Source organism: Phocoena sinus, chromosome 3 (assembly GCF_008692025.1).
Source record: "Phocoena sinus isolate mPhoSin1 chromosome 3, mPhoSin1.pri, whole genome shotgun sequence".
Lineage (NCBI taxonomy): Eukaryota > Metazoa > Chordata > Mammalia > Artiodactyla > Phocoenidae > Phocoena > Phocoena sinus.
The window spans coordinates 131,457,591-131,484,639 of NC_045765.1; the positions used below are offsets into that span (position 1 = coordinate 131,457,591).

A 27,049-nucleotide genomic window follows, 5' to 3' on the forward strand; every position below is an offset into this window, starting at 1 on the left:
TCAGAAGAACCTAGGGATTATTTCACATTTTCGGTCTCTTCCAACAGCAAGAAGGAAGTGCCATTATATCTTCAAGGACATGTTTCATATGTGTTTAACATTATTGCCGTTCCAGTAAATGATCCCCCAAATCTTAAGCTCCCCGAAGGAAACTTGCTTCTCGTGTTTGAGAACTCTAAGAAACGACTGACTCCAAATATCATACATGTGTCAGACCCAGACACAGATTCCTTGAGTCTTAGTTTCTCAGTTCTTGCAACTTCAATTCAGATGCTGGGTTTTTAGAAAACACCAATGTCCCTGGGAGAGCCATTAATGGTTTCACATATGGGGATTTAAGAGATGGCAACATTTTGTATGTGCACAGGGGCCATTGGAACTCCCGGATCCTTCTGAGAGCAAGTGATGGAGAGCTGGTTAGCAATACAGTGGTATTACGGGTCATGGCTGTTCCTTGGGACTTTGCAGTGGCCAGTAGAACCAGTGTGGTCGTACGGCAGGGTGGCACGGTTCTGATTACACAGAGCAACTTGTTGGTGGAGGTTAATGGTGAAGGCCCTGAGGTGGACACCCGCTATGTTATCACTCATCCACCTCGGTATGGCCAGATTCAGTGGCAGGGGTCAAGTGGCGAGTGGAAACAAACTAGTACCTTCTCTCAGTGTTCTGTTGATTGGGGTCAGGTCCGGTACTGTAGTAAATTCAAAGAATTGCAGCTAGAAAATGTTACGGATCACTTTAAAGTTAACATAGAAGGAAAAAGCAGTGAAGAGCTGATGTTTCCGGTTATGGTACAATGGCTGAAGTTTACCCTTCTGAAAAATGTTCCTCTTGAGATCAGTAAAATAAACAGGCACGTATTGAATTCTGATCATTTGCAGGCTGTGACAGAGGGTGTGGAAGTAGCTGAGAGGGAACTTAATTTTAAGTTACTGACCCCACCTAAGAAAGGAAAATTGCTACTTGGCACAGAATTTCTAAAAACAAACTCAGTCTTCAGCCAACAAAATGTTACAGACTCTAAGATAAGTTATGAACCACAGGGAAGGCCCAGGGCACATTCACAAGACACTATTAGGTTCTTGATGGTTGCAGAACACATGGAATCAAAAGATTATATGTTCAGAATAAATTTTAAAGCAGATAAGAGGCGCAATTATTGTAACGAACAGAGGATTATTTGTAAAAGGAGAAGAGAAATTAATCACAAAATTGGAGTTATTTGCTCAAACCTCAGACAGTCAGACTTTCCAGTATAAAATCACCAAGAGTCCTCAACATGGGAAGCTGAAACTGACTTGATCTTCAGATTCTCTGGGAAGTCATGACAGTATCACCACGTTCACTGATCAAGACATCTTGGGTGAGCGGCTCATGTACGTGCACGATGACTCTGAGACCCAGTGTGACGAGTTCCTCCTCATGGCCTCCACCGCAGGACCAGGCCAAGAGGGAGTGGCCAGGGATTTTGATACAGAACATCTGTCTACAGAAATTAAAGTCACCATTTCTGTGGAGTTAAGGAACGATGAGAAACCAGTGTGTGCGGTGGATAAGGTCTTCCACGTCGTGCGGAACGGTCAGCGCTTGTTGACCCTAGCTAATCTCTGTTACCATGACCCCGAGGCAGATTTTGATGATGGGCAGTTGCTCTACAGCCGGTGGGGCATCCCGAATGGGGACTTGGTGCAAGCCAGTGACCCGACTCAGAAACTCTACCAGTTCAGGCAAGAAGACCTGCGGGAAGGGCGTGGGCTCTTCAGGCATCAGGGCGCAGACTCGGCCCGCTTTGTGCTGTTTGTGACAGATGGCGTCCACTACACATCGTCCCTCCTCGAGGTCAGTGTGTCAGATCCCTGTGTCCGCATAGCCAACAACACAGGACTGCTGGTACAGAGAGGAAAGGACAGCAGCCTCACGACAACCAACCTCAGTGTCACCACAAACCAAGATGTCAGAACAGACCACGAGATCAAATTCCACACCCCGTGTCCCCCAAAGCGTGGCAGAGTGCTGGTCAACCAGCTCAGGGCCCAGCTCATTTTCCCTGCATGACTTGAAGCAAGGACGTGTGATTTATAGACACGACGGCAGTGGCAGCTTCGATGTGTTCAACCTGACGGTGAAAGTTAAAGACACATATTTCGAAGTGGGCGTGTACGTGCAAGTGGACTCGGAAAGCCAACATCACACCCAAATTCTGCACAGCAAGACCCTTGTGGTTGAAGAAGGAAAACCAGTAAAACTGAGTAGAGGAAGGCTCCAGGTAGGTAGTGGTCCCAGCACCAAGCATCTTCACTCTCCTGGAACCGCAGGGGCAAATGTTTGCTTCTGAAAGGTATTTTTGTGTTGATTCCTCTCCTGGTATTTGGAATGACTTTGAAAAAATGTAGATGCCATTGAGAAGAAAAGCTAGAAGGTCTCATGATTTTGATACTGCTAATTGTGCTATAGGGAGAAATGGAATATAAATAATCCTAAGCCTCATTTTAAAGCTATGTGCACATGATCACACGTGTATGCATGTATGTTTGGTGTAGGATGACCTGAGAAGGAGGACGGAATGTATGTATTATAGTAAATGAAGAGGTCATTACTTTTTTCATTTGTCATGGCAACACTGCCAGTATTTCATTTGGTCTGAGTTACATTTGTAATGTGATGAAGCAGGGTATAAACAAGTAGGGTAATTTAACAGACATAAAAAGGATCCCTAAAATAGAAGAGGATACTATATTACACAGTTTATTTCCTTAGCTGTGAATGTGGCCTTGTGTAATTTCTTGAAATTGATGGATCAAATTGGCCTAGACCAGTGGAAGGCCAGGGGTGAGACCTCATACCAGAAGCTGCCTGGTTTCCTGAGACTCCAACTTGGAAGCTTCCAGTAGCACAACCCTGCTGCTGAGAGTCAGGAGAGAGTGAGTAATCTGTGCAGGGTATGTAAACTGTGATTTATGATAATTGGCCACAAATGCAGGCTCTTCTGAATCTACCCTCAGGACTGCAAACGAGTTTGCCTGCTTGCTAAATACAGCCGATAACATCAAGTAGAAATGAATTCAAATCAGAAGCAGTTTACTAAATAATGAGTTTTGACTAAGAGAATACGTGGCCTACCAGCTTTCCTCAATTCTTTTTCAGGATCTTAGAGAGTTAAAGTTTCACCACAAGGGGGCGTATACAGTTCAGTGACTATAAATCAGTAACAATGACAGTTTTGAGATGGATTTTGCTGAATCCGTAAAATTAAATGTATATTGAAAATACTGAACTAGTTTAAAAATAAGCTTTCCTCTAAAGTCTTGCAATTTCAGTGAGTAAGCTGCTATTTCTTCTACCATCTTTTATTCCTTCTCCTTATACCATTTTATTTCTTTCAGCACAACTTTCTGAGTCCTAGGTTTCTTGCCACTGTGAATGATGCCTTGTTAGTACATTAGTAGCTGTTCAAATGTTGCTTTTCCTTTGTGACCGGGGCTGAAATTCAAAATATTAGCATGGTCACCAGAAGAGACCCGGCCTTAAACTGTGTATCTGCCTGGATGGTAACCTAAGCCATTCGTGGACGTTAATACAAAACAATTTGGTTCATCAGGGGTCTTGACTCTTTCACGTGTTAATGTTTTTCTTTTTGTCTGTGTGTTGTGAATGTGTACTCAGGCTGGGCATGAAGATGATATTCCGTCAGAGGCAATGTTCATTGTTAGAACTCTGCCAGTGCATGGATACCTCCAAAGATCTTTATCAGAGGAGGGCAGCTTGGGTACAGATGAAAAGTCACCTTTGATTTTTACACAACAAGACATTGATGATGGTTATATCCATTATGTACAGACAACTCCTGACCAACAACAGGACTGTTTTTTACTGGATGTGATGAATGGCTTCCAAGCTGTGAGTAGACTTGAAATCTTGGTGGATATTGTCCCTAAGTGGATTCCTCTGGCGGTACAAAATTTCACAGTCCAGGAAGGTGGTTCCAAAGCACTTCCAGAAGACTACTTCAAAATTCCAAGCAAACATTTTGAGGGACTTGACTGTGAATTTGTTCTACTCAAACCACCAAAACACGGTTATGTTGAAAATTCTCATTTTCCAAGAGTAAAGCTAATGAAATTTACCAGGAAACAGGTAATAGCTCTCAGCTGATACGTTTGGTTTTGGGTATGTTAGATAAGAGAAAAATCTTGGCTATTTATCATTTAGATTCATGGACTTTCTGGAGTGATGGGACCTTAGAAGGTATCTGGTCCAACCTCCCAACAGATGGAGAAGCCCTTCCACAGTAACCCCATAGAGAGGTCGTCTAGTCATTGCTTAAAGATCCTCAGTGATGGAGAACTCACTGCTTCCTGAGATGAGCCCTTCCAGTTTAAAGACGCTCCAGTTGTTAGAAATTTCTTTATGCTGAGCTGCCACTTAGAAACTTCTGCTCCTAGGTCCTGGCTCTGGTAGCTCACAGAACAAATTATACCTCCTTTCATAAAAGCTCTTTAAATATTGAAAGGAAAAATTATCAAAGTCCCTTGAATTTTATCTTCTTTAGGTTAAAGAACTCTAGTTTCTTTAGCTTTTGCTTATATGCTGTAGGTTTCTAGCCCCTGCACCATCCTGGCTGCCCGGATCTAGAGGAGCTCCACACCATCCCCTCTCAAAGTATAACACCCAGGGATCTAACACAGGCATGCTTTAATCATTAGTGGATGTTTTAATTCATTCATTCCCTTATCAATCAGTGCTTACTCTGTGCTGTGCCCTATGCTAAGCATAGTGCTGTCAATGGCCGAAATGGCGCAGTCCCTGCAATCAAGCCGCCGGACACAACTGACAATCTGGTATCTGATAAGCATAAAATAACCAGACTTAACTCTGGGCTGCTATCAGGTTTCTTTGCTTTGGGTTAGAATGGTATTATTGTGATACTTTGCTTTCTTATCATGAATAAAAGAATGATTTCCATCCTTTCTTTTTAAATATTGCCAAGTAGCTTGCAGATCCCTATTATTTCCTTTATAAGTTCCTAGGAATACACACTCTTCAGGTTGGAAACCATAAACAGCTACCTAGCATCTTTGGGTGTCCTTGTCCAGTTAGCTAAGAACCCACGTGTGCTGCTTCATTTTGCTTGTGAGGATTTCACCTCATCAAGTGACTTGAATCCATTTACTAAAAACCTACTCTGTTCAAGTTACTGTGTGAGGTTGCCATGATAAGTAGACATATTCCTTGCCCTCAAGAAATGCTGTGGGGGAATCAGGCACATGAACTTGAATATAAGGCACACTCTTCTTATCTTTCATGTAGCACTTTCACAGTGGTACTGCAGGAGTGCAGTCACATTTGACTCTAACTGAAGCCTCCACAGAGGGAATAAAGTTTAAGCTAGACTTTGAGGAGAGAGGGAAAGAGCAAGGACATAACGGAGGTGGAGACGGAAAACAAAGCAACGCAAGCAAAGCAGACTGCAGGGCCAAGGGCATGGAGGCACCGAAGGGCATGGTTCCTGGGGGCTGCGGAATGGTCCACAAGGCTCTAGCACGGGCAGAGGAGTGCCAGAGGGTGCTTGGGGCCAGACTGCGCAGAGCCTTGAGTTACACGTCAACAGGGTTAGACTTAACCAGCTGGTGTTGGGGAGCCATGGGGAGAAGCGGAGATTTGCTGAGGGTGGAAAAGACCTTAGAACTCGGTGCTTCTCAACTGGGGACCCAGGGAAGGTGATTCTTTAGTGACTACGTGCAGCCGTCTCTTAATCATAGCTTCCCTCTCAAAGGCTGGACACACTGTCCGAGATAACCACTGCTCTCGTGTGAGCTGCATTTAATTCTGTTCACCTCGTGCACTCTGGGTGAGAGACTGAGCACTAACTTTTGGTTCTGTCTTAGCCAATTCATTGTTGTCTGTGCTTTGTAAGAAGTGTATATTTAAGCATGGTTGGTTGAAATCTGTGTCAAGCGTGTGTGTTCCCTGTAGTACCCATGTTATCGTGTAGCCTTGTTCACAGTCAAGGCTGTGTGTTCCTGCTCTTCAGATGAGCCCTTTACACTTTCTCTTCCTTTAGGACTTCTGAGGTCTCTAGGTTTTGAGACATGATCATTTTCACTTACGGTGATAACCTAACAACTCGTGGCTGTAACCTTGAGTGACTCAGAGAAGGAGAGCACTTGGTCATTTTTGCCCTTCGTTCATTCAGCAGTAGTTTTTGAGTGTCCATTATGTGTCAGGTATCCTAGTTCTAAGTACTGCGGATAAAGCAGTGAACTAACCCAGCAATAATCCCTGTCCTTATGGATCCTTTCTCCTAGTGGGGGAAACAAGGAGGCAGAGAGAGAGAATAAATAAAATAAATAAGTGAATTTATATAAATAAGATAGTTGAACGAAGGTTAGTGCTATGGAGAAAAATAAACCAGGAAAGGGAGATAGAAGATGCTGGGGACTTGAGTGGTGTGTGTGTGTGTGTGTGTGTGTGTGTGTGTGTGTGTGTTAATGTTCAGGTTCAAATAAGGTGGTCGGGGGGACCCCGCTGAGAAGGCAGCATTGAGCAGAGACCTGGAGGAGGTGATGGATAGTGAGCTCGGTGGGTATAGAGGAAGAGCATTCAGGCAGAGGGACGAGCAAACAAACAGCACTGTGAGGGGAATAATGTGACTAGAGCTGCACACGGGGTGGGCAGGAGGTGAGGTTAGGGAGGTCTAGCATGGGAGGGCTTTCAACTTCACCTTTGACCCTGAGTAATGGGAGCGGGAGGATGTAAACAGAGAGGGGACATAATATACCCTGAACATGACTGATGACAGGGGGGCCAAACACTTTTTTTTTTTTTTTTTTTGCGGTACGCGGGCCTCTCACTGTTGCAGCCTCTCCCGTTGCGGAGCACAGGCTCCGGACGCGCAGGCTCAGCGGCCATGGCTCACGGGCCCAGCCGCTCCGCGGCATGTGGGATCCTCCCGGACTGGGGCACAAACCCATGTCCCCTGCATCGGCAGGCGGACTCTCAACCACTGTGCCACCAGGGAAGCCCAAACACTTTTTAATCTTCTAAGATTTTCTACAAATTTGTTATCTACTTTAATTTCAAGTCAGCAGATGTTCTTCTAGTGTTAGAACTAGGAATAGACAAATTCCCACCAAACCTCTTTGCCTTTAGATTAATACCTACTAACTGATAGTTTAAATAGCAACGTGGGGGAGTACCACTTCATTGAGGAAATGATGTGTTTCTCCAGGAGAGATAGGAAAAGGTGACTTCTATATAAATGCTATCTTTCTAAAGCATATTAGGTTAGAATTTCTCCTGTCCTCTGATGAGTGCCATCTTCCACATTTGTTTTCCAATAGCTTAAAGCAGAATGTTCCAGGAACACGTGGTCAGGCCTACGGTCTGGAATTCCTCTTCCCACAGAACTCCACAGAAATTCTCATGCACCTGTGTTCAAGTGACCACAACTTTCCCCCGAGACTGTTCATGAACTTTTCAACTTTTGTCAGAAACACCTCTGAGAGATCAAAAGTCTTTGCTCAAAGGAAGTGCGCCATAGGACTGGGCAAAGTTGAACTGTTAAAAATGTTGGCTCTATTTTATCAAAACAAACACAACCCCAGAGACTTTCTGAGAAGTTCAACTAGTCCTGTCAGGCTTTAGAAGTTCTCTTCTGTTGTATTTTTGGGTCACATATTCACTGAAGCCAAGTTCCCTCTAGCTTTAAAATTCTCCTTGTCTCTGATTTCAATGCTGAGCTCTTCCGTATTTGCATCAGAGCCTTAAAGACATGGAAGGCGTTCTGATCAAATCAGTGGCTATCACAAATCCAAGAGGGATTTCAGAATGGAAATTAGAAAGATGAAATCTATCAGGGATAAAAAATTAACATTTGCATTTTGGTTATTACAGTGAGAGAAATCTGGCTTGACAGAATAATTCAGATCCAATATATTTCATTATACTCTGTCCTCAGGAGATGTATGATAGCTAGTTATGGGTAGCATCTGTTAAGAGATACACCAGAAATGATTGTATTTTGAAGGAGGAGGGGCAGGGTTAGGAGGTAGCAGGTGTAACCTTGCATACAAAGAGCAGTTAAGGGACTGATGCATGCTTAGCTCAGAAAAGAGAAGTCTGGGGAAACTTCAGAGTTGCCCTGGTCCATATGTCTCCAAAGAGCAGAAATCCAATCAGTGGGTGAAAACTTCAGAGCGTAAATCCGACATTCTGAATTGTCCAATAAGACAATCCACAACTTCAAAAAGTAGTCACTCTAAATAAGTAGAGTCTGAATTTTAATGGGTATTGCTCCATTGGAAGAAAGGGTGGAGTATGTCACTTACAACACATTTTAGGGTTAGAAATAGCCTTTGAACTCAGGTCTTCTGATAACCAGTCCAGCATTCTCTTTACTACCCCACACTGCTTGATCACTCTGCTCCTCAGGAAACTTATTTCTGGGATGCAGTGCTGCTTCATAAAAATTATGCCACCCATCATAATTTGCACTCTGATTGTCAGAATCATACTTCATGGGATGAATACATGCTTCTGTGTTTCAGATATAAAAAAATCAGGATTTCTTTTAAAGCATTTTTTCATATTTTTAAATATATTTCAGTAGTTTGGTGATATTTTGTTGTTGGTTACAGGTAGGAAATGAATTGATTTCCTATGTTCATGATGATAGTGAGGACCTTCTTGACAATTTCACCACCTTTGCAAATAGCTCAGAGCTTGGAAAACAGAGTTTGCCTCAAACTCTTTCTGTGACTGTCGAATCAGTAAATGATGAGGCTCCAGTAATAACATCCAATAAAATCCTCCAGGTAAGTGCTCCATGCTTTTGGATTTATCATAATAACATAGAACTACCAATTTGATTTTCTTTTGTAGTATTTCTACTATTAAATAATGAGATATATGACTTATGTATGTATACTTGGAATATTCCTCCTGGTTTTAAATAAATGCTAGTTATTGCCAAGACATTCTGTTGGTTATGGCTTGTGCTATTCGAACCCAGTAATCTTAAATGCTGTTTTCTAAGTGGCAAAGGATCTAGACCACCAAGCTACAAGATGGTGCAGCACACCCGTGATGTCTAGAAAAAGGGTCTTTGGTGAGAATGGTGGCCAGGTAGGTGACAGGGAGGGACAGGAAGAAAGCAAGGAGAACAGCAAAGAAATAAGGAACTGTAAGCCTTTGACCTTAATTATAAAACACCCCAGCACCAACTAAATTATTGTGCAGGCATACTCAGGAACCCACCAGGGGCTAATCAAACTAGAAAATTTTACATTGTTAAAAATCACTGGAGTTTTTTTTTTTTTTTAATTAAAAAAAATTTTGTTTTGGCTGCGTTGGGTCTTCATTGCCGCGTGCGGGCTTTCTCTAGTGGCGGAGAGCGGGGGCTACTCTTCGTTGCGGTGCGCGGGCTTCTCATTGCAGTGACTTCTCTTGTTGCAGAGCACGGGCTCTAGGGTGCACGGGCTTCAGCAGTTGTGGCACGCGAGCTCAATAGTCGTGGCTTGAGGGCTCAGTAGTTGTGGCTCACAGGCTTAGTTGCTCCGCAGCATGTAGGATCTTCCTGGACCAGGGATCGAACCTGTGTCCCCTGCATTGGCAGGCAGATTCTTAACCACTGCGCCACCCGGGAAGTCCCAATCACTGGAGTTTTTAAAATCTGTTTTTATTCGCTCAAAATAGTTGGATCTCGGAATAGGCTTTTTAGTGCTTTTAGTTATATTACAGCTCGGTTTGTTATGCAGCCTCTACATTTTAAGGGGAAAATTAGTGGTGTTTGGACCTTTGGAATTTGTCCCTTTATCTTTTAGTTTACTTCACAGTCATTACCCAGGTAGCCTGGGGATGGTGTGTTGCAGCTGGTCAACCTCGTGGGCTGCCCCCCTCTGTTTTCAGCTGCCTTTCTCCCTCTCCTCACACTTATTCTTGTTGTATTAATACCTATTGACTCATTCTCAGCAAAGCGATCTAAGAAGTAGGCTGCAGACCAGCATGACGAATTGTAGGTGTCAATTATTATTAAACACGTTATAAAAGTTTACATTTATTACTGAGTAGAGTACTGGACATCTTCCATATTAGTGTCGTTTTCACAGCCCTACAAAGGAACTGCTGTGATTATTAACCTCGTTATAGATGGGAGCCCTGAGGCCCCAGGCTGTCACAAGGGAAGGTGTGGATTTGAAGCCGAGTGTGCCCAAGCCTGACTCTCTTGCCACTGTGCTCTGACACTTCCCCCATTACCTGTGACTGAATCAAGCTCTCTCAGTGCATCTGTGTGATCAGGGCTGTCTTGTTAGAAAGAAAAAGTCTCCAGAGCTGTTGTGCCCTTTGCTTCTACTAAAGTGGACTTAAGGGAATAGGTCTGCAGCGGTTGTACTGACATCTGTGTGTTTGCCCAGGAGCCTCGGCAGAGGATTTGGGCATTTTGCTGCATGACGCAGAACTGCAGGATGAGAAAGATCCAGGGGAGGGACCTAGGATCTAGAAAGATATGGGAGAAGAGCTGGAGTTGGCAGAGGGAGAGGAAGAACAAAGAATTAGGTAGTGAACTCTCAGACTTCTTTATGGAAAGGAATTGAAGCCCCACTGTGGGCTTGGAGGTACCATGGATTGTAAGATGCACCACCAACTTAATAATAGCTTTATTGTATTTAAATGTACCTATCAATTTAAGATGTTCAGAACATTGAATTGTAAGGAGAAAAAAGTGTAACCTAGACTTTGTTTCTGTCTTGCCTTAAAATTAGGGAAATACAGTCTACCAGGAACCTTGAACTCGCTCAGGCAGTCTGCCCCGACCTCTTCCCCCATCCCTGATACCAGAGTGTTTCTCTCAAGAGAAAAAGGAAGAATAGGTCGGAGTAGGAGCCATTTCCTTTATTCCTATCTTCTTCCTAGATAGCCTGGATCCCGGCCAGGAAGGGTACAACTTTTGAGGGATGTGGTCATTTGACACTGGCCCTTTCTGAGCTTATTCGTTTATTTATCTAGTAAGAAATTCACTTCCGTTTTGAAAGTTCTGGATTAAAGTTAGGAGACCAGAGTTTAAGGCTTGCAAACTGCCCAATTTCAGCAAAATTTCTCTGGGTCTCACCTTCCTTAATAGTAAAACCATAAGCAGGTTGCAGGGTAGGGTGTGTGAGTGTGTATGTATATGTGTGTGTGTGTGCGTATGTGTCTATATGTGTGTGTGTTTTCCTTGGTCATCTGTCAGTCCTTCCCAGTTCTAATGTCCTGGGGTTTTTATGACTATAAACCTTGCTTGACACTCTCTGGGTGAAGCTGCACTTAGATGGATGGAGGGAGTGTTGAGCCACCTTTTTTCTATTGGATGGACGTACTCTGGTATACACTGGGGGAACCTTTTCTCTTTGACTGAGAAACATATGAATATTCGGTTTTAAAGTCCGTGTGTCTAAAATCTGGAGGTGACTAGGTACTACGGTAGGACATATTAACTAGTCATGTAAACATGTAGAAATAGTTTCGGTAGGATTTGCTTGACTGTTTTAAAATGGAAGAGATCTCAAGAATTTGTTTCTTCAGTTGTAGGTAATGGTCATCGTGCTCTATCAATGAAAATCTTGCTATATCAAGAAAGATTTAGGCTTATTTGCCAACATGAGTTTTTCTGTTTTTGAATTATGACTGTTGTGAATAGAGGCTTTCTAGATTTCACTGATTCCAGCCATCCGGTACAGAACGTAGTACCAGGGCTCCTTAAGCAAAGGCATGTTACCCCCTCTGGGAATCCTGGCTGGAGTCTGGCACCCCAGGCTTCTAGACGCGCTGCTCTCTTAGATGCTTCCCTGGCCACGCCAGCAGAAAGAGCACCAGGCCATCCTCTGTCCCTTGACCCTGCTTTATTCTCCTTGGTAGTAAACAAATAAACAATCTATTGTTTGTCACCTCCCATAAACGTAAGCTCCATTGGGAAGGGACTTTGCTGTCCTTTTCCCGTGCTGCCCTCAGTGCCTGGCACGGTGCCAGGCCTGTAGTAGGGGCAATAAATTTTGAATGTCTAAGTGCCCTGTGGAGCTTGTTGAGTGGAGAAGACAATAAAAGTATGTGATAAATAGAGTGATGATCTGCTGTATTTTTCTGCAGAGCATTTAAAGGGACAGAGAGTGATGGGGTTAGAGAGTGATGGGGTTAGAGAATGCTGACCTTGCAGAGAGATTGGAGTGAGAGAGGGTTTCTTCGTGGAAGGGATATTTGCATGGAGCCCTGCATGTCAGGGGTCCCCAAGCTCTCTCCAGGTTTGCTCGTTAGCAAGGACTCGTAGAACTCAGCATATAGTCAAACTCATGGCTAAGATTTATTACAGTGAGAGATAAGAAGCAAAATCCGCACAGGGAAAAGGTATGTGGGGTGAAGTCCAGAGGAAAGTCAGTCAGGCTATAAGAGTCCTCTTCCAGTGACGTCACACAGGATGCACTTAATTCCACCAGCAGCAAGTTGTGACAATGCGTGGGAAGTGTTGTCTACCAGGGAAGATCATTAGATCCTGAGCACCCAATATGTTTACTGGGGGCTGGTCAGGTAGGCGCCCTCTGCCTAGTATGACCCAAAGTCCCGGATTCCCAGAAGGAAAGCAGGAGTCCTGCACAAACCACACTGTTTGTGCTGTTTAGATACAGTGAGCCATTCTTATTATTTAGGGAAAGTTTTATATCAGTACAGAAAACTGTTTAACCATCGAGTTCCCAGATGGTTGATGCCAGCCAAGTGCCAACTTGCATGCAGGACTTTCTAAGGAAAGGCAGTCTTAAGCCTGCTTTGTTACCTCTTTTTCTGAATAAAGGCCGGTGTAGGGTTGCTCGTGTGGGGGAGTGAGGAACCATATGAATGTCTGAGGTAAGAGCATTCCCAGCAAAGGGATAATGTTTGGCGTATTTGAGGACATGAGAAGCTCAGAGTGGCCAGAGCAGATGGAGGGAGGATCCAAGGAGTCTGTAGCAGGTTTGGCGTATTTGAGGACATGAGAAGCTCAGAGTGGCCAGAGCAGATGGAGGGAGGAGAGTGGTCAGACATTAGGTTCCATGGTGAGAGCTGGTTTCTGGGCATAAGGACCCCCTACACTAGACCGTTTCATTCCACTGGGCTTCTAGAGGTGAGGAAGGGGAAGTGGACCAGCATTTATTGAGCCTCTGCTGTGAGCCAGGCTCACTTCAAAAAGCACCACATGTGACTTCTCATTCAATTATCTCACAACCCTTGACATAGAATGAGGACTATAGTAGACGTGGGGCACAGAAAGGCTAAGTCCCTTGGTCAAGGTCATACAATTAGTAAAAGAGTGAGTTTTAAGCCTAGGTAGTCTGAGCAGAGTCCACTCTGCTATCCACAATGAGAATGATCTGGAAGAGAGTTTTAAAACTCCAGGTTGCAAACTATTAATAGACTGTGAAATTAATTGAGTGGATCAGGACCAACATTTTAAAAACAAATTAGATAGAATAAAATAGAATAGAACAGGTAGCATCAGAATGCACTGTGTGTAATGAGGGCAGAATTGTTATATGAAACTTCTGCGTCATTTGAAACACACACACATCCATATATGCGTATGAGTAATAGGTTGTTTTGTAAAAAGTATTCCTTACTTTGGGTGTTAATCAGAGAACATTGTATGCCACTGATCTAGCAAAGCTAAATGTTTTTATATGGATAAATCACTTTTTAAAATTACTCTTCCTGTTTCTAGGAACACCTGAGCTTTTACAGGTTGAGTAAACTCCTAGGAGTTCATTTTTGGAAACTTCTATTTAGCAGGGCACCTAGAAACGTGTACTGGAAAGTTATAACAGAGTTAATGCAGGCTGTAACAACCGCCTCCCCCCTATACCCCTTCATCAGGGTACTTTACCACATGCCAGAGGTCTCTGTGTTTAGGGGAGGTGCACAGATTGCCGTCCTCAGCTTTGAAGTCTCCCTGTGTGTACCCATCATCATAGGGCTGCTGGCCAGGGTAGCCCTGCCTGCCCATTCACTGCCCATCTGCCTTGCTCCATCTAGCAGGAAAGGAGATGGGGTGGACGGACCAGGTATATTGTCTGCAAACCTGGCTGATTCGCTTTAGGTACTGCTCTTACGGCCCAAAGTCATGTTGAGGAGGGCAAATACAGAAAAGGAAGAACATAAATTATAAAATTTTAAATATTCGAAGAAAAAGGGATGTAGACCAGGGTATATAATTACAACATTGCTTTCCTGTTATACATAGCATAACGTGAATGGAATTGGTTTAAGGATTTTAGAAGAAGGAAATCTTATGCACTAAAATTTTATGATATAACTACAGTGTCTATTACCAATCTCAGCGTAATTTAGACCTGATGAAAAAGAGCCAAGAGACAGTCAGGAATTGGTTTTGCTGATTTCAAGAGCCTGTATTGGCAGTTTATGACATCTAAGATATTCTTTACTTTATGCCCCTAATTTTTTTTATTGGAGTATGATATCTCTATCATATCCATGAGAATGTGTAATAACAACGGCAAATGAACACAGAAAACTTCCTGGAAAAACTGTGTGTGTTGAACATAATGCAAGTTATTCTCACAAATGGATAACTGTTTATACAAAAGAACTGCCACACATTAGGCTTGTTAACTTTCTGAAAACTAATGTATAAAGAGTATGCATTTCATGAAAATAGCGGAGTACATTTTCCAACAAACAGATAATTTCTCCAAAGCTACAGTTACTAGTTGCTTCTTTCCAGGCAGAAGTTTCAAATGTAGGGGATTATTTCAGACAGTGATGTTTCTTCTTCTAGATTTCAGAGCATAGCAAACAGTAATAACAACTATCATTTACATAATCTTAATGGTAGCTAATTCTTACCTAGCACTTACTCTGTTTCTGGCATTGTTCTAAGCATTTTATATTTATTTACTCATTTAATCTTCAACAACTCTATGGAATATCATTTCTATTTTAAGGATGAGGAATTTGAGGCACAGAGAGGCTCAGACATCTGCCCAAGGTCAGTACTGGAAGAGCTGCTGGTAGACAGTAAGTGGCAGAGCTGGAATGCAAGTTTCTGCTCGTAACCATGAGGCTCTACTATCTCTTCCTTCATTGTTATAGTTAAGAAGCCCAAGGACCTGGTGAGGTAGATAAAGCAAGTATTGCTGTTATTTCCATTTTAAAGAAGAGAGAAAGCTTCAGAGGTTAAGTGACTTGCCCAAAATAACCAAGTTAGACAGTGGCAGAGTCTGGGGCAAAAACAATCCTAAATATGAATTAATAAGTCCTCTGTATTATGTAGGGTTCTCCAGAGAAACAGAACCAATAGGGTGTGTGTGTGTGTGTTTATTTATTTGTTTGTTTGTTTACTATAAGGAATTCGCTTATGTGATCATGAAGGCTGGCAAGTCCCAAGATCTGTAGGGTGAGTGGGCAAGCTGGAGACGTAGGAGAGCCGATGGTATAGTTTCCATATAAAGGCTGCCAGGAAGAGCCAGTGTCCCAATTCAAAGGCAGTCAGGCAGGAAAGGATTCTCTTTACTGCCCTGACCCTAGGGAAGGATCAGTCCTTTTGTTCCATTCAGGCTTTCAGCTGATTGGTGAGGCCCACCCACCTGAGGGAGGACAATCTGTGTTACTCAACCCATTTAAATGTTAATCTCATCCAAAAACATTCTCATAGAAACACCCAGAATAATATTTGACCAAAGAGCTGGGTACCCTGTGGCCCAGTCAAGGTGACACATAAAATTAACCATCATAGTCTTCAGATTCTCTGGTGTCTTTGACTTTCTTTCTTTTTTTTTTTTAAATAAATTTATTGATTTTTATTTATTTTTGGCTGTGTTGGGTCTTCGTTGGTGCGCGCGGGCTTTCTCTAGTTGCGGCGAGCAGGGGCTACTCTTCGTTGCAGTGCGTGGGCTTCTCATTGCAGTGGCTTCTCTCCTTGTGGAGCACGGGTTCTAGGCACGTGGGCTTCAGTAGTTGCGGCACGTGGGCTCAGTAGCTGTGGCTCACGGGCTCTAGAGCACAGGCTCAGTAGTTGTGGTGCACGGGCTTAGTTGCTCTGTGGTATGTGGGACCTTCCCGGACCAGGGATTGAACCTCTGTTCCCTGCATCGGCAGGCGGATTCTCAACCCCTGTGCCACCAGGCTTTGACTTTCAAACAACATTTTCTCAAGACCTTCAGACTATCCCACATGTCTGCTCACTCTCCTTACTTGTCATTGGAGCTTAGAGGAGATGGCATGGAGGGTCATCTGCAGTCTACCTGCGAGAAGGAAGTGGGAGGATAGGGTCAGAGCTGCTAATAGCATCTCAGACTCTGGATGGGAATTCAGAGGCAGAAATCTGAACGTTAACCCCTTGGTCCCATCATTTCAAGTGTACTGAAAGTATTTTAACAAATTGCCTTAAGTCACAGGACTTGTGGCTGGCTGATCATGGCCATTCAGTGGTACAGGAGATCATTCCTGTCATGACCAACTGGAGTTAGGAATTGGAGTTAGACCACGTCAGGTAAATCCTTTGCATTTTACTCTCAGAAGTATGTTCTCCTGAACATACTCTCTCTTGTACTCAAGCATGACCAGTGATTTTCGTGCATACCCGATAAAATGTATTGGTGTCCACAAGGGGGCTTCATTTTTCTATTTTTCAACTTTTGCTTTCAGTGATACTGTACATTTTGTTTTATTATTGTTGCTGTTCATACCAGAAATAGAACTGTTTGCTTGTTTCCGATAAGCACTTGCCATCACTGCAAAGAGCTTTGAGAGCTGGGGACAGTGGAAGAATGAAGGCAGCAAAGTCTGAGCCGGTGACTTGGAGGCCTGAAGGCCTGAAGGGGTCAAATAGTGGGATAGTCAGTTCACAAATATTTCACATCTCTCATATGAAACTCAAAACAAAGGTCTGGGTTTTTAAATATTAAGAGCATAATTTGGATATATTGGATCATAATTTTTCTAAATCTCACTAACCTCCTGTTTAAGTTAAAGGCGAATTAAAAAATATATCATTCCAGGTTCAAGTGTTAATTTTTTCAGATATTAACTCCTTAAACCATTATTTCTTGGGCTTTGGGTCACGTTGAAATCTGAATTCAAGTTTGGAGTCTTTGTTTTTCTTGTCCCCACCCATTTGAAGTTTCCATTACCGAGGACTAGGCATTAAATCAGGCCTCACCGAAAGCAATGGGACTTTTAATTGAACTAAATTCGGTTTGAGTGGAAGTGGAGACCTGAGGTTACTAGCTCTTGTTTTCAGTGGCAGGTTTTACATTTGTTTTGGAAGATGGTGTATTCCAGAGGCAAGAGGAGCAAAAGCAGTGTTTCACAGAAGAGTAACTACAGTGGAAAACATGCTTCATCCAGCTTTCATATGCATGGTGTTGGAAAAAATGAGTATCTGCGAGTCATGGGAAGAGAAATGGCAGTACATTTCCAAATCAGTTCAAGTTCCTGAAAAAATGAGAATAAAATACACAGGTGGATTTAAAAATGTAAACAGTGAAAAACTAGAATGATTGGACTTGGAATTTTGTTAAGCAGTCCAACTTGTGTATTTTATAGAAACTATAGGCTTTCCATGGATTAACTGAAGACCAAACTTTATAATTTGAACATTAGGTTGATTAACATTTCTGGTAGCTATTAAAATATTGATGTCCTTAGAGTTTAGGGCTGAAAAATCCTCAGTGGGCATATTCCAAATGCCAAGATATAGGAGCATCCATTGACAACACAATCATTAAATGGATAAACTATTTACCTCAAATTATGGAGGAATGCTGTGGGATTAAACAAAATGTACAGTACTTATTATAGAATAGCCAATTTATGGTTACCAAAAGGGAAAGGGATGGGGAGAGGGATAAATTAGGAGTATGTGATTAACAAATACACACTACTATATGTAAAATAGATAAGCAACAAGGATTTACTATGTAGCACAGGGAACTATATTCAATATCTTGTAATAACCTATAATGGAAAATAATCTGAAAAACTATATATATATATAAAACTGAATCACTTTGCTGTACACCTGAAATTAAGTTAATATTGTAAATCAACTATACTCCAATTAAAAAAAAGTTTAAAAAAAGAATAGCCTTAAAAGTGGTAATCAGGGTCTTCCCTGGTGGTCCAGTGGTTAAGAATCTGCCTTCCAATGCAGGGGACATGGGTTTGATCCCTGGTCAGGGAACTAAGATCCCACATGCCACGGGACAACCAAGGCCGCGTGCCACAACTAGAGAGCCTGCACACCGCAACTAGACGGAAGCCCGTGCACCGCAACTAAGACCCAACACAGCCAAATAAATAAATATTAAAAAAAAGAAAGTGGTAGTCATTAAACTCCAAATGACTTTTAAGTAATGTGAAGGAATCACATCTATGCTCAGAGCCAAATCTGATGAAGAAGATGGGTAACACAAAGGTAATATTTATTGAATGCTTACTATGTGCCAGATAAAGCTTTTCCTAAGCACTTGCAGATCTTAACTTACTCATTATACATAATAATTCTATTATTCCTAGTTCACTATTGAGGAAATTGAGGCACAGAGAAATTGAGAAATGTGCCCAGGGCTTCATAGGTGAAGTGGCATGTCATGTCTGGTAGGTGAATGTAGGAATCCTGTGTACTTTCTAATCTCCCTATCTCAAATTCTGTTTAGTTACAGGTAAGTTATTTTATAAACTGCCTTTTCTACTGAGAAGAACAGCCCCTTAGACCAGAGTGATTACCTAGTAAATTGCTTAGGATTGAATTTTTAAGCAAGTTGGTAACACGCGTAGAAGATGATCAGGGTCTAGTCAGAGAGCAAAGAATGACACATGAGCTTGGGAATGTGCACAGAATTTCTGGGGGGAGGACGTTTATAAATACAGAGAGAAATGAGAAAATCTAGTTAGTGATAAAGCCGCCATCTTTAGTTTTGGTGAAATATCACGTGACTGCAGGATTAGAGAAACTCGAAACAGCCTAATTCCATCAGACCTGGTGTGACGTCTCAACAAGCACTTTAGACTCAGCATGTTCAAAACTGAACTCCTGCGCTTACTGCCAGACCCACTCCACCCGCAGCTGCCCTCGTTTCGGCTGACGGTGGCTCCATCCTTCTAGCTGCTGAGACCCAAACCAGGTTCTTCTCACCGCCTTTCCTTCCTCTGCCCCTCACCACACCTAGCTCGTCAGAAACTGTTGGCTCTGTGGCCAACACACACCCAGAATTTCCCCGCTTCTTACCTCCTCTCCAGCTCCCCCCACCTCTTCTTTCATCTCTCTCCAGGATCATTGCAGTCGCCTCCTAACTGTCGTCCTGCTTTTACCCTTGGCCTTCCAGAGTCTGTCCTTGACACAGAAGCCACAGGGATCTGTTAAGACCTAAGCCAGACCAAGTTACGCCTCACCTAAAGCCCCACAATGATCCCCTGTTGCACTCAAGTGAAGCCCATGCTCTTCTGGTGGCCTTCAAGGGCCTGTGGGATTTGACCTTCCAGGTTGTGTTTGACCCGCCACCTCCTACTCTTCATCTTGCTTGTTCTGGTCCCGCCACCCTGACCTCTTTGCTGCTGCTCAGACAGCTGAGGCCTGCTCCCACCTTAGGGCTGTTCTATCTGCCTCATGTTCTTCCCCACACGCCCACGGGGCTCCCCGCTCGCCTCCTTCCACGTTTCCTCCGACGAGCCTCCTATCTAACGCTCTCCCACTCCTGAGTGCCTCATTTTGCTTCATTAAAAATTTTTTTTCACAGTGCCTGTGACCCTCTAACGGACTATGTAATTCATTTCTTCATTATTTCTATTCTTTGTTTCCCTGTATTCCCTTCTGCTCTCCTGCTGGAATGTATGCTCCACAAGGACAAGACTCTGTTTTACTGACGTATTGCAAACCCCAGAACATTGCCTGGAATGTAGTAGATGCTCAAAAAATGATGAATTGTTGAATAATGGGAATAGATTTTGAATGTAACTGGAAAAATAGAGACTATTAATCAGAAGGAATTGCAGTGAGCTACCAGCACAGCAAACATTATAAGGCCGTAGGGACCAGATACTTGTTTTCCTGCAAGACAGGTAGGATAAAGGAGAATAATAAAAAATGTGCAGTGTGTGCTTTGCCCTCAAATATTTAAAAGCTGATGAAATCATTCGCTTCTTAATGAATAGAAATCCTTAAATCGACCCTTTGAGGTAGGTTCTGTGATTGAGATTCCACACAGAGTATTAGCACATGCCAGCCACACAGAAGGTACTTAGTAACCATCAGCTTTTATTGCTTTTATACTTTATATAAATGCATATGCAGTTTAAATAATTAATTTTGAATAAATAACGATGAATCCTATTTTTTATTGAAACCTTGTAAACCTTATAAATCTAATAAACACTACAACATGCCCTGCATTTCATCTGGCATTTAATTATGTGTCTGTTTTGAATTAAGAATCTTCATGCTTCAAGAAGTCGGTGAATGGCTTCAGTTTTTAAATCTTTGTGCAAGGGGCCAGGGTCTCATAGCTATTCAGTTTACTAGTGTTATATGATTGGAATTGGTCCTTTCAAGATCTGTGATTCTCTTCTTTTTAAGGTGTGGTGAATTCTGTCACTGAGATTATCAGCGGTGAGCTCTGTTCAGAAGATGGGGACTCCTCCCCGCAGGACCTTGCCTACTTGGTCTCTCCACCCAGCAATGGGCATTTGGCTCTCAAGTCCTTTCCTGGCCTAAGCATGTATAACTTCACCCAGGCTCAAATCAATGAGGGTCAGCTAGTGTTTGTACACACTGGTATGTCACTGAGAAAAACAACGTGAAACTAAAATGTGTTTCAATCAGAGGTTAACATGTAGTCAAACCTAATAGCTGCTGAAGGAAAACCACAAGCCATCTAAAAACTTTGCAAACTCTATAATTTTTTAAAAAGTGACACAGTTTGGTGAGGTCCATAATGGCAAACATTAGAGGGTACCTGTAACTCACACGTGGCTTACTCACTCTGTCGTGTAAGGCCTGCGCTCATATATATGCTTCTCAGAGAGCCTTTTCCTGACCACACACTAAAATAGCATCTCTTCCGTCACCCACTATCCCTTACCCTGGCTACCTGACATTGCAGTATAGATTGATTTGTTCATTTGTTTGTTGTCTGTCTTCCCCACTAGAGTATAAGGGCTAGAAGAATAGGCTCTTTCTTTTGTTTGCGCTTATATCTCAGCACAGTGACTGGAACATAGTAGGTGCTTAATACAAACTTATTGAAAGAATGAAATCATATCGAATACCTATTATGTGCCAGGTAATGTTCCAAATGCGAGGGATACATTAGTGAACACAACAAATGTTATTTGTTAAATGAATGAACACACGAATGAATGAATAAATATAACTGTAAATTTAAGAGACCCTGACATTAAAAGACTTTGTTTTCTTCTTTCTGGTCATCAGTAAATCAGTAGGCCAAATAGCCACTGTAAATCTGCAGAAGGGGTGACCTAACCTACCTTTGTTTCCAGGCCACCCTTGTCAGTGGTCACAGAGAGGAAGCTACCCATTCCCAGCCTGTAGGAGGAAATGGGGGGGGGGAGCGTGAGCTGGGGGTGCATGATGGGAAAGCTAAAAGCCATATCTTTCCAGCCATTTTTAATTATGTTCTTTGAAAATGCAGTAAAGAAAATAAAGATTAAAATCTTCTAAATTCAAATGTAGTAATTTCCTGATTATCTTTGCAGTTAAGTACAAAGAATCCCCAGATAATCTGAAAATCATTTACTGTGTGACAGCTGTCATCTAGTGGTACCAAAACCTGTAGCCTGGGGACCTGTTGGGGATTAGTTTTATTGCAACAAGATCCTAAATCCACCCACATATGTACCAAAACATTATTTCTAGACTGAATGATCTTTCCCACATATGTATGTTTTTATTTTTTAATTGCGTGCAGAGGCGCTCATTAGTAAAATACAACTTACTTAAAGGGGCATTGAAGTGACAGGATGTTTCTGCCAATTATGTGTGGTTTTGATTAGTAGATACTAAAAACCCAGGTATTATTAGGCAAGGGACTAGGAAGTTTTTTATCTCTATGAAAGGAATAACTTATTTTCAAAATGGTGAGAACTACTCTAGAGACTTGCACAGGGGAGGTTTGGAATTTCTAAAGCGATGCAGTTTGCAATGGAAGGGAGTTATTGACTCTCTGACACATGCTAGGCACTGCAGAAGGTGCAATCACATGATCCATTTCATTTAACCTGCAGAAGTTCTCTGTGTGAGCGGAAGTGATGATCCTGTTTTAGAGATGAAGAAACTGAGGTTCAGAAAGATATAAGTTGGTCTGACCATAAAGCTGGGCTTTCTTCACTAGCTGCCACCCATTGAAGGCTAGGGTAGGTTGAAGAACTGAAGTTACCCTTTGCAGTGAAGGATTAAAATATAAATTAGCTCTCTGGATTGATTTATTTGTTAAACTACCAGGTCAATATTTGCTTTTGGCAAGTAGAGAAAATAATTTCTCCTTAAAAAGCAGGAAGGAGGATTATAGTCAAGCTCTTTGAGAGTGAATCATTACATTTTGTAAATGGACTTGGAGGCAATAATAGCCTTCAAAGTGGCTGGAGCCCAGCTGCGGATGAGTCTCTTGCTGAAACCAGCTGGTTCTCCCTGCTACATCTGTCCATCAGCAGACCCAAACAAAGGCTTAGGTTTAATTAGTCTCTCTTAGCATTTATATTTGCAAAGTGCTCTGCCATTAATCTAATTCATTATTCCACATAACAACCTAAGTAGGTCGATAGAGCCGAGAAGTGGTGGAGCTAAGTGATTTCAGGTTGCCCTTCTGAAAGTACAGTCAAGTCAGGAAGATCTGAGGTTGTACAATAGAAAATCCACAGGTCACAGCTGCTTTCATGTTTCCCTCCTCCCCCCTCTTTGGTCATAATTAGTATGATAGTTAGGGCATACCCAGTACACTATTCTAGTATTTGTTTTGATATAGTTCCTTCCGATTCCATTTCTATTTTGTTTCCAGATTCATGAAATGTTCAAAGTGCCTAATGGCAGAAAGCATTCTCTCCCTAATTTCACATTTAATTAAATACAATTTTCAAAGTGCTATTTCTAGTCAAAACGGGCAGACAAAGAAAAATAACATTTCGTTGTGGGCTTCTGCTCTGAATTAGGCAGACCCAGAATTCTCTTTCTCTATTTTTTTGGGGGGGGGGGGTTTTTTTGCTGTTTTTAAAAATATGACTCTTGAGTGTTTTGGAAAAAATTTTTTAAAGGCTGTAACCTTTTTTTGGTGAGGAATCAGAACTCCCTGGGTTTGCTTAGATAACAGAGACTTGAGAGACCATTAAGCCATCAAGCAGCCCTTTATTAAATCATGTTATTACGGGAATAGTAGGTAATTGCAGAGTGAACCATGCCTCCTTTGTTCCCTGCCACATGTCCCTGAGGGCAACAAAGAGGACACTTCTACCCATTACATGATGCAGAGACCTGTGGGCCTGCAGATTTATGCTAGATGAACAATTTCAAAGGGTGAGGGGATTGTGATCATCAGGCTGTCTGTGTGGTGATCCTGCCTGGTGCTTTGGGAGTCAGATTGGTAAAGCACTCCCGGGAACGGGATCAATAGGGGGGTCCGACTCAACTTCTGTTTCACACATAAGTTAATTTAGAACTTTTCTGATATCACTAATTGATCCCTTGACAGAAGTGTGGGAGTAGAATTCTCTTCTTGCAGGAATTTAACAAAACTGGGGCTGAGTCTTTCTCCACTTTTCTCTTTCCCCTCTTAGCAGGAAACAGCTAGTTTGAAACAGATGAATAATGGGAAATTATTTGGGGGGAGGGGCTAAGTGTTATTTACTTCCCTCTAGTTTTCATTTTTCTTATTATCAAGTAAGTGTTATCAGTAGTTCAGAAATTGCTAAGGGCTGTGTGTGTGTGTGTGTGTGTGTGTGTACATTGCATGCATGTATTACTTTTATTGGTATAAATTGATGCCAAAATAATAAAATGCAGGTGATGAACATGTTTTAAATTTTTTAAAAAATTTCTTGGAGGTAACATCTTTGCTTTCTTTTATTACTCTCAGGAGGGCGTGAGGCAGGAATATGCATTTTAGACCTTTATCGATGTTCTTTTAACTTTGTGTTTTGGCAGTATTTGATTTGGTGAGCTCAGTGACTGTTAACATTCTCTCAAATTGATAGGGGTCACTTTGCAGGGGGATCAGGTGGGAGAGAACGTGGAAGTGGGTGGCTTTTGCAAAACAACCAAATTGACCAGAATGTAATTTCTTCTTTTAGAGGAGCAATGTCAGGAGGCTTTAATTTTCAGGTTACTGATGGTTTGAACTTTGCACCACGATAAAATTTTTAGTATCACAGCTCGAGCTCTGATCATTAGTTTAGAAGTAAACAGAGGACTGAGCATCTCTCCAGGAAAGATTTTAACTTCATTGAGTGTTTGGGTTTAAGTGTTTTTCAATTTATTTAGAAAGTTCTACCTGAATGGTATAAAGTGTCATCTTTTACTATAGAGTGATATCAACAACAGTGACAAAGTCCCAGAAAGAACTATCTCTTTGCAGGAATTTAGCAAAAGCAAGGCTGGGTCTTCCTCACCCCTCTCTCTCCTATCTCCTGTTCCTCAGAAGAGGGCGTGTTGGTGAAGGGCAATGGGGGGAGGAATCTTTATTTCCATGTGCACTTTCTTCCTGCTCTCTCCTTAGGGTCCTTAAAGAAGCAGGAGAGCCAGGCTCTGTCCTGACCATCTAGATCTTGGGGTTTTCATTTTTGAATATAAAAACCCTGTGTATCAGGGGGACCATCAGGATTTCACTGAGTTCCTGCTTCGGGGCCCTGAAGCCTTTGGACTGCTTTTTGCCAAGAACGGAAAGATCTAAGGTAGAATCTCTGGCTCAGTACCCTCACTGCAGGAATAGAAAAAGATTTACCCAATGGCAGGGGTAATGAAAAAGGAGGAAAAAAATTAAAACTTGTTATTTCACAAAAAAGGCACTGAGGTAGATGGCACAGGAAATAATAAAATTTTATATTTCAGTTTTTTAAAAAAACCTGTGCATTGTAACTTGTTTAATTGATATACATTTTCAGTCAAATATAGATGGAAAAAGACACTAATCATTTTATTAATTATGGCCACTCCACGGTTACTCTAGCCAGTTGTTCTCAAGCTCTGGGAAGATTTAAAAAATACCAGTGTCTCAGCCTCACCGTACACCAATTGAATGGGAGTCTTTGGAATGGGTCCTGGCCATCAATATTTTTTTTAAGTCCCAGGTGGTTCTGAAGTATAGCCAGGACCGAGATCCATGGGGCTAGCATTGTACTAGTCTTTTAATCCTTACATCTATGCGAAATAGGTGATATATTCACAGCAAGTTGTCAGAATTTGTGGCTTAAAGAGATGATATAACTTGGCTATGCAACCAGGAAATAGATAAAGCTTACATACCTCTATTGTAACCCTAGAGAAAAAGGTTACTGTTTGTAACTTAAAAAAAAAAAAAAAAAGAATTTTAAGGAGAAATTTTGAAATTTTTAAGGTGCTTTAAGCATTTGAGCTCACTAAAAGAAACCTTATCAAAATCCAATTGAAGATATGTTAACCCAGATTCTTCTCTTCTGAAGCCTTTTTATGTTCCATAGTTTTTCTCTGAGAATAAGTGTGATGCTTCTATCAGGTTTTTCAAGGCAATTAGGGTGCCATTTAGTGTTTTAAAAAATAAGCAAACTACTGCACCCTAAAATTCTGAAAAATACAGCAATCTGTTAAAAAGAGGGTCTAAAATCAGAGTAAATCTGGTTGCTGCAAAAGATTAAATACCTTTCATCTATTCTGGCTAAACTCTGGTTTAGTAATTGAAGACAGTTTTATTAGATTAAAGGGGAGTTATAGCCGCTACAGCTTAGAAAGTTTTGAGTTTCTGGCACCTGCTTTACTGAATATTAGTTTAGCAAGAAAAATGTGTTGTCACCTTTGTGGAACTATGCAAAACATAGTTGTCACCTTTGGGAAACTATGCAAAACATATAGTTTTCTTAGCCTGTGTTTAATATTTGGACTCAGCCCTGAGCCACCATCTCATTTCCCTTCCCAGCATGCGCTGTATCTGCCCTGCCCTGTCCTCCCTGTATCTTGTATCCAAGAACGCTCCACTAGAACTTGCATGTTATCCTCAGATTCCAAAGTGAGCTATTTCACTTTCCAGCTCCCTCTAGCTGGTTAGGTCTGTTATTCTTGGTTTCTGTGTCGCCTTTTATCCCCAGACTGTGACTTATTTCCAACTCCAGCTCCTGGCCAGTAGGAAGGAAAATGGATTTTTATTGTATGTTTCCATCAGGTGGTTCTTACATTTGATCTGAGGTTGGATGGGTGTGGAATGAGAACAATAGAGCCACAGATTTTAGAGATGGGATGGACACTGTGGGTCACTTGGTCCAGTTGTTCTTGGCATTCTTCCTACCCTAATACCCCCAAGTAGCAGTGGCCCCCTCTGTTCTGTATCAGAATTCGTAGGTGTGGACATGCTTCTGAAGACCACATCTCCTCATCCTGTCTCCAGGACACAGTTGAGCCTTGCTCAGTCTGGCCCAGCAGCCTCCCCAGGATGTTGGTCCCTGATGCTGTGTGAAGCTGCAGGGATGATGATGACAGATGCCCCAGTCTTCTTCCCTCAGGACCCCCCATGTCAGGTCCTGCTGGGAGCAGACCCTGAGTGACCTCTGCCGCCCTCATCTATGAGCCAGCCCCTTGGTGGGGGGATGGGAGGCACTCTGTGTCCCACCTCTGGGGTGACTCCAGCTGTCAGCTGTCCACTGTTGCTGCTCTTGTCAGACTCGAGTTGACCTATATGTTCTGAAATATCAGGGAAAATCTATCTCTTTTTATAGAGCTATGGATTTGATAGAACTATAATAGGAGCAAATCTATTCCTATTCTAGAATAGATGTTCAAATACTATTGATATTTATGTTTTTATAGTGTTTCATATTTTTTATCTACTGAACTGAGTTGTTA

General features: G+C 42.1%; 1 protein-coding gene across 2 annotated transcripts; it reads left to right on the plus strand.

Annotated features, from left to right (window-relative positions):
- Positions 1 to 779: 779 nt before the first annotated feature.
- Positions 780 to 21,624, plus strand: LOC116750454 (chondroitin sulfate proteoglycan 4-like). 2 transcript variants are annotated; one of them, XM_032625122.1, is made up of 4 exons: positions 780 to 2,266; positions 3,664 to 4,134; positions 8,637 to 8,813; positions 20,591 to 21,624. In XM_032625122.1, the coding sequence occupies exons 1-4, from the start codon at positions 1,952 to 1,954 to the stop codon at positions 20,597 to 20,599; spliced, it is 972 nt and encodes a 323-aa protein (XP_032481013.1). In that variant the 5' UTR covers positions 780 to 1,951; the 3' UTR covers positions 20,600 to 21,624. The 2 variants fall into 2 exon arrangements, with proteins under 2 accessions (XP_032481013.1, XP_032481014.1); XM_032625123.1 differs by having other exon boundaries at positions 3,664 to 3,897.
- Positions 21,625 to 27,049: the final 5,425 nt, after the last annotated feature.

Bases quoted from the DNA above. Each gene is read 5' to 3' on its own strand.
- LOC116750454 (XM_032625122.1), top strand. From the start codon at position 1,952: ATGTCAGAACAGACCACGAGATCAAATTCCACACCCCGTGTCCCCCAA. The intron at 2,267-3,663 runs GTAGGTAGTGGT...ATGTGTACTCAG, and splicing joins TGAGTAGAGGAAGGCTCCAG to GCTGGGCATGAAGATGATAT. The intron at 4,135-8,636 runs GTAATAGCTCTC...TGTTGGTTACAG, and splicing joins TGAAATTTACCAGGAAACAG to GTAGGAAATGAATTGATTTC.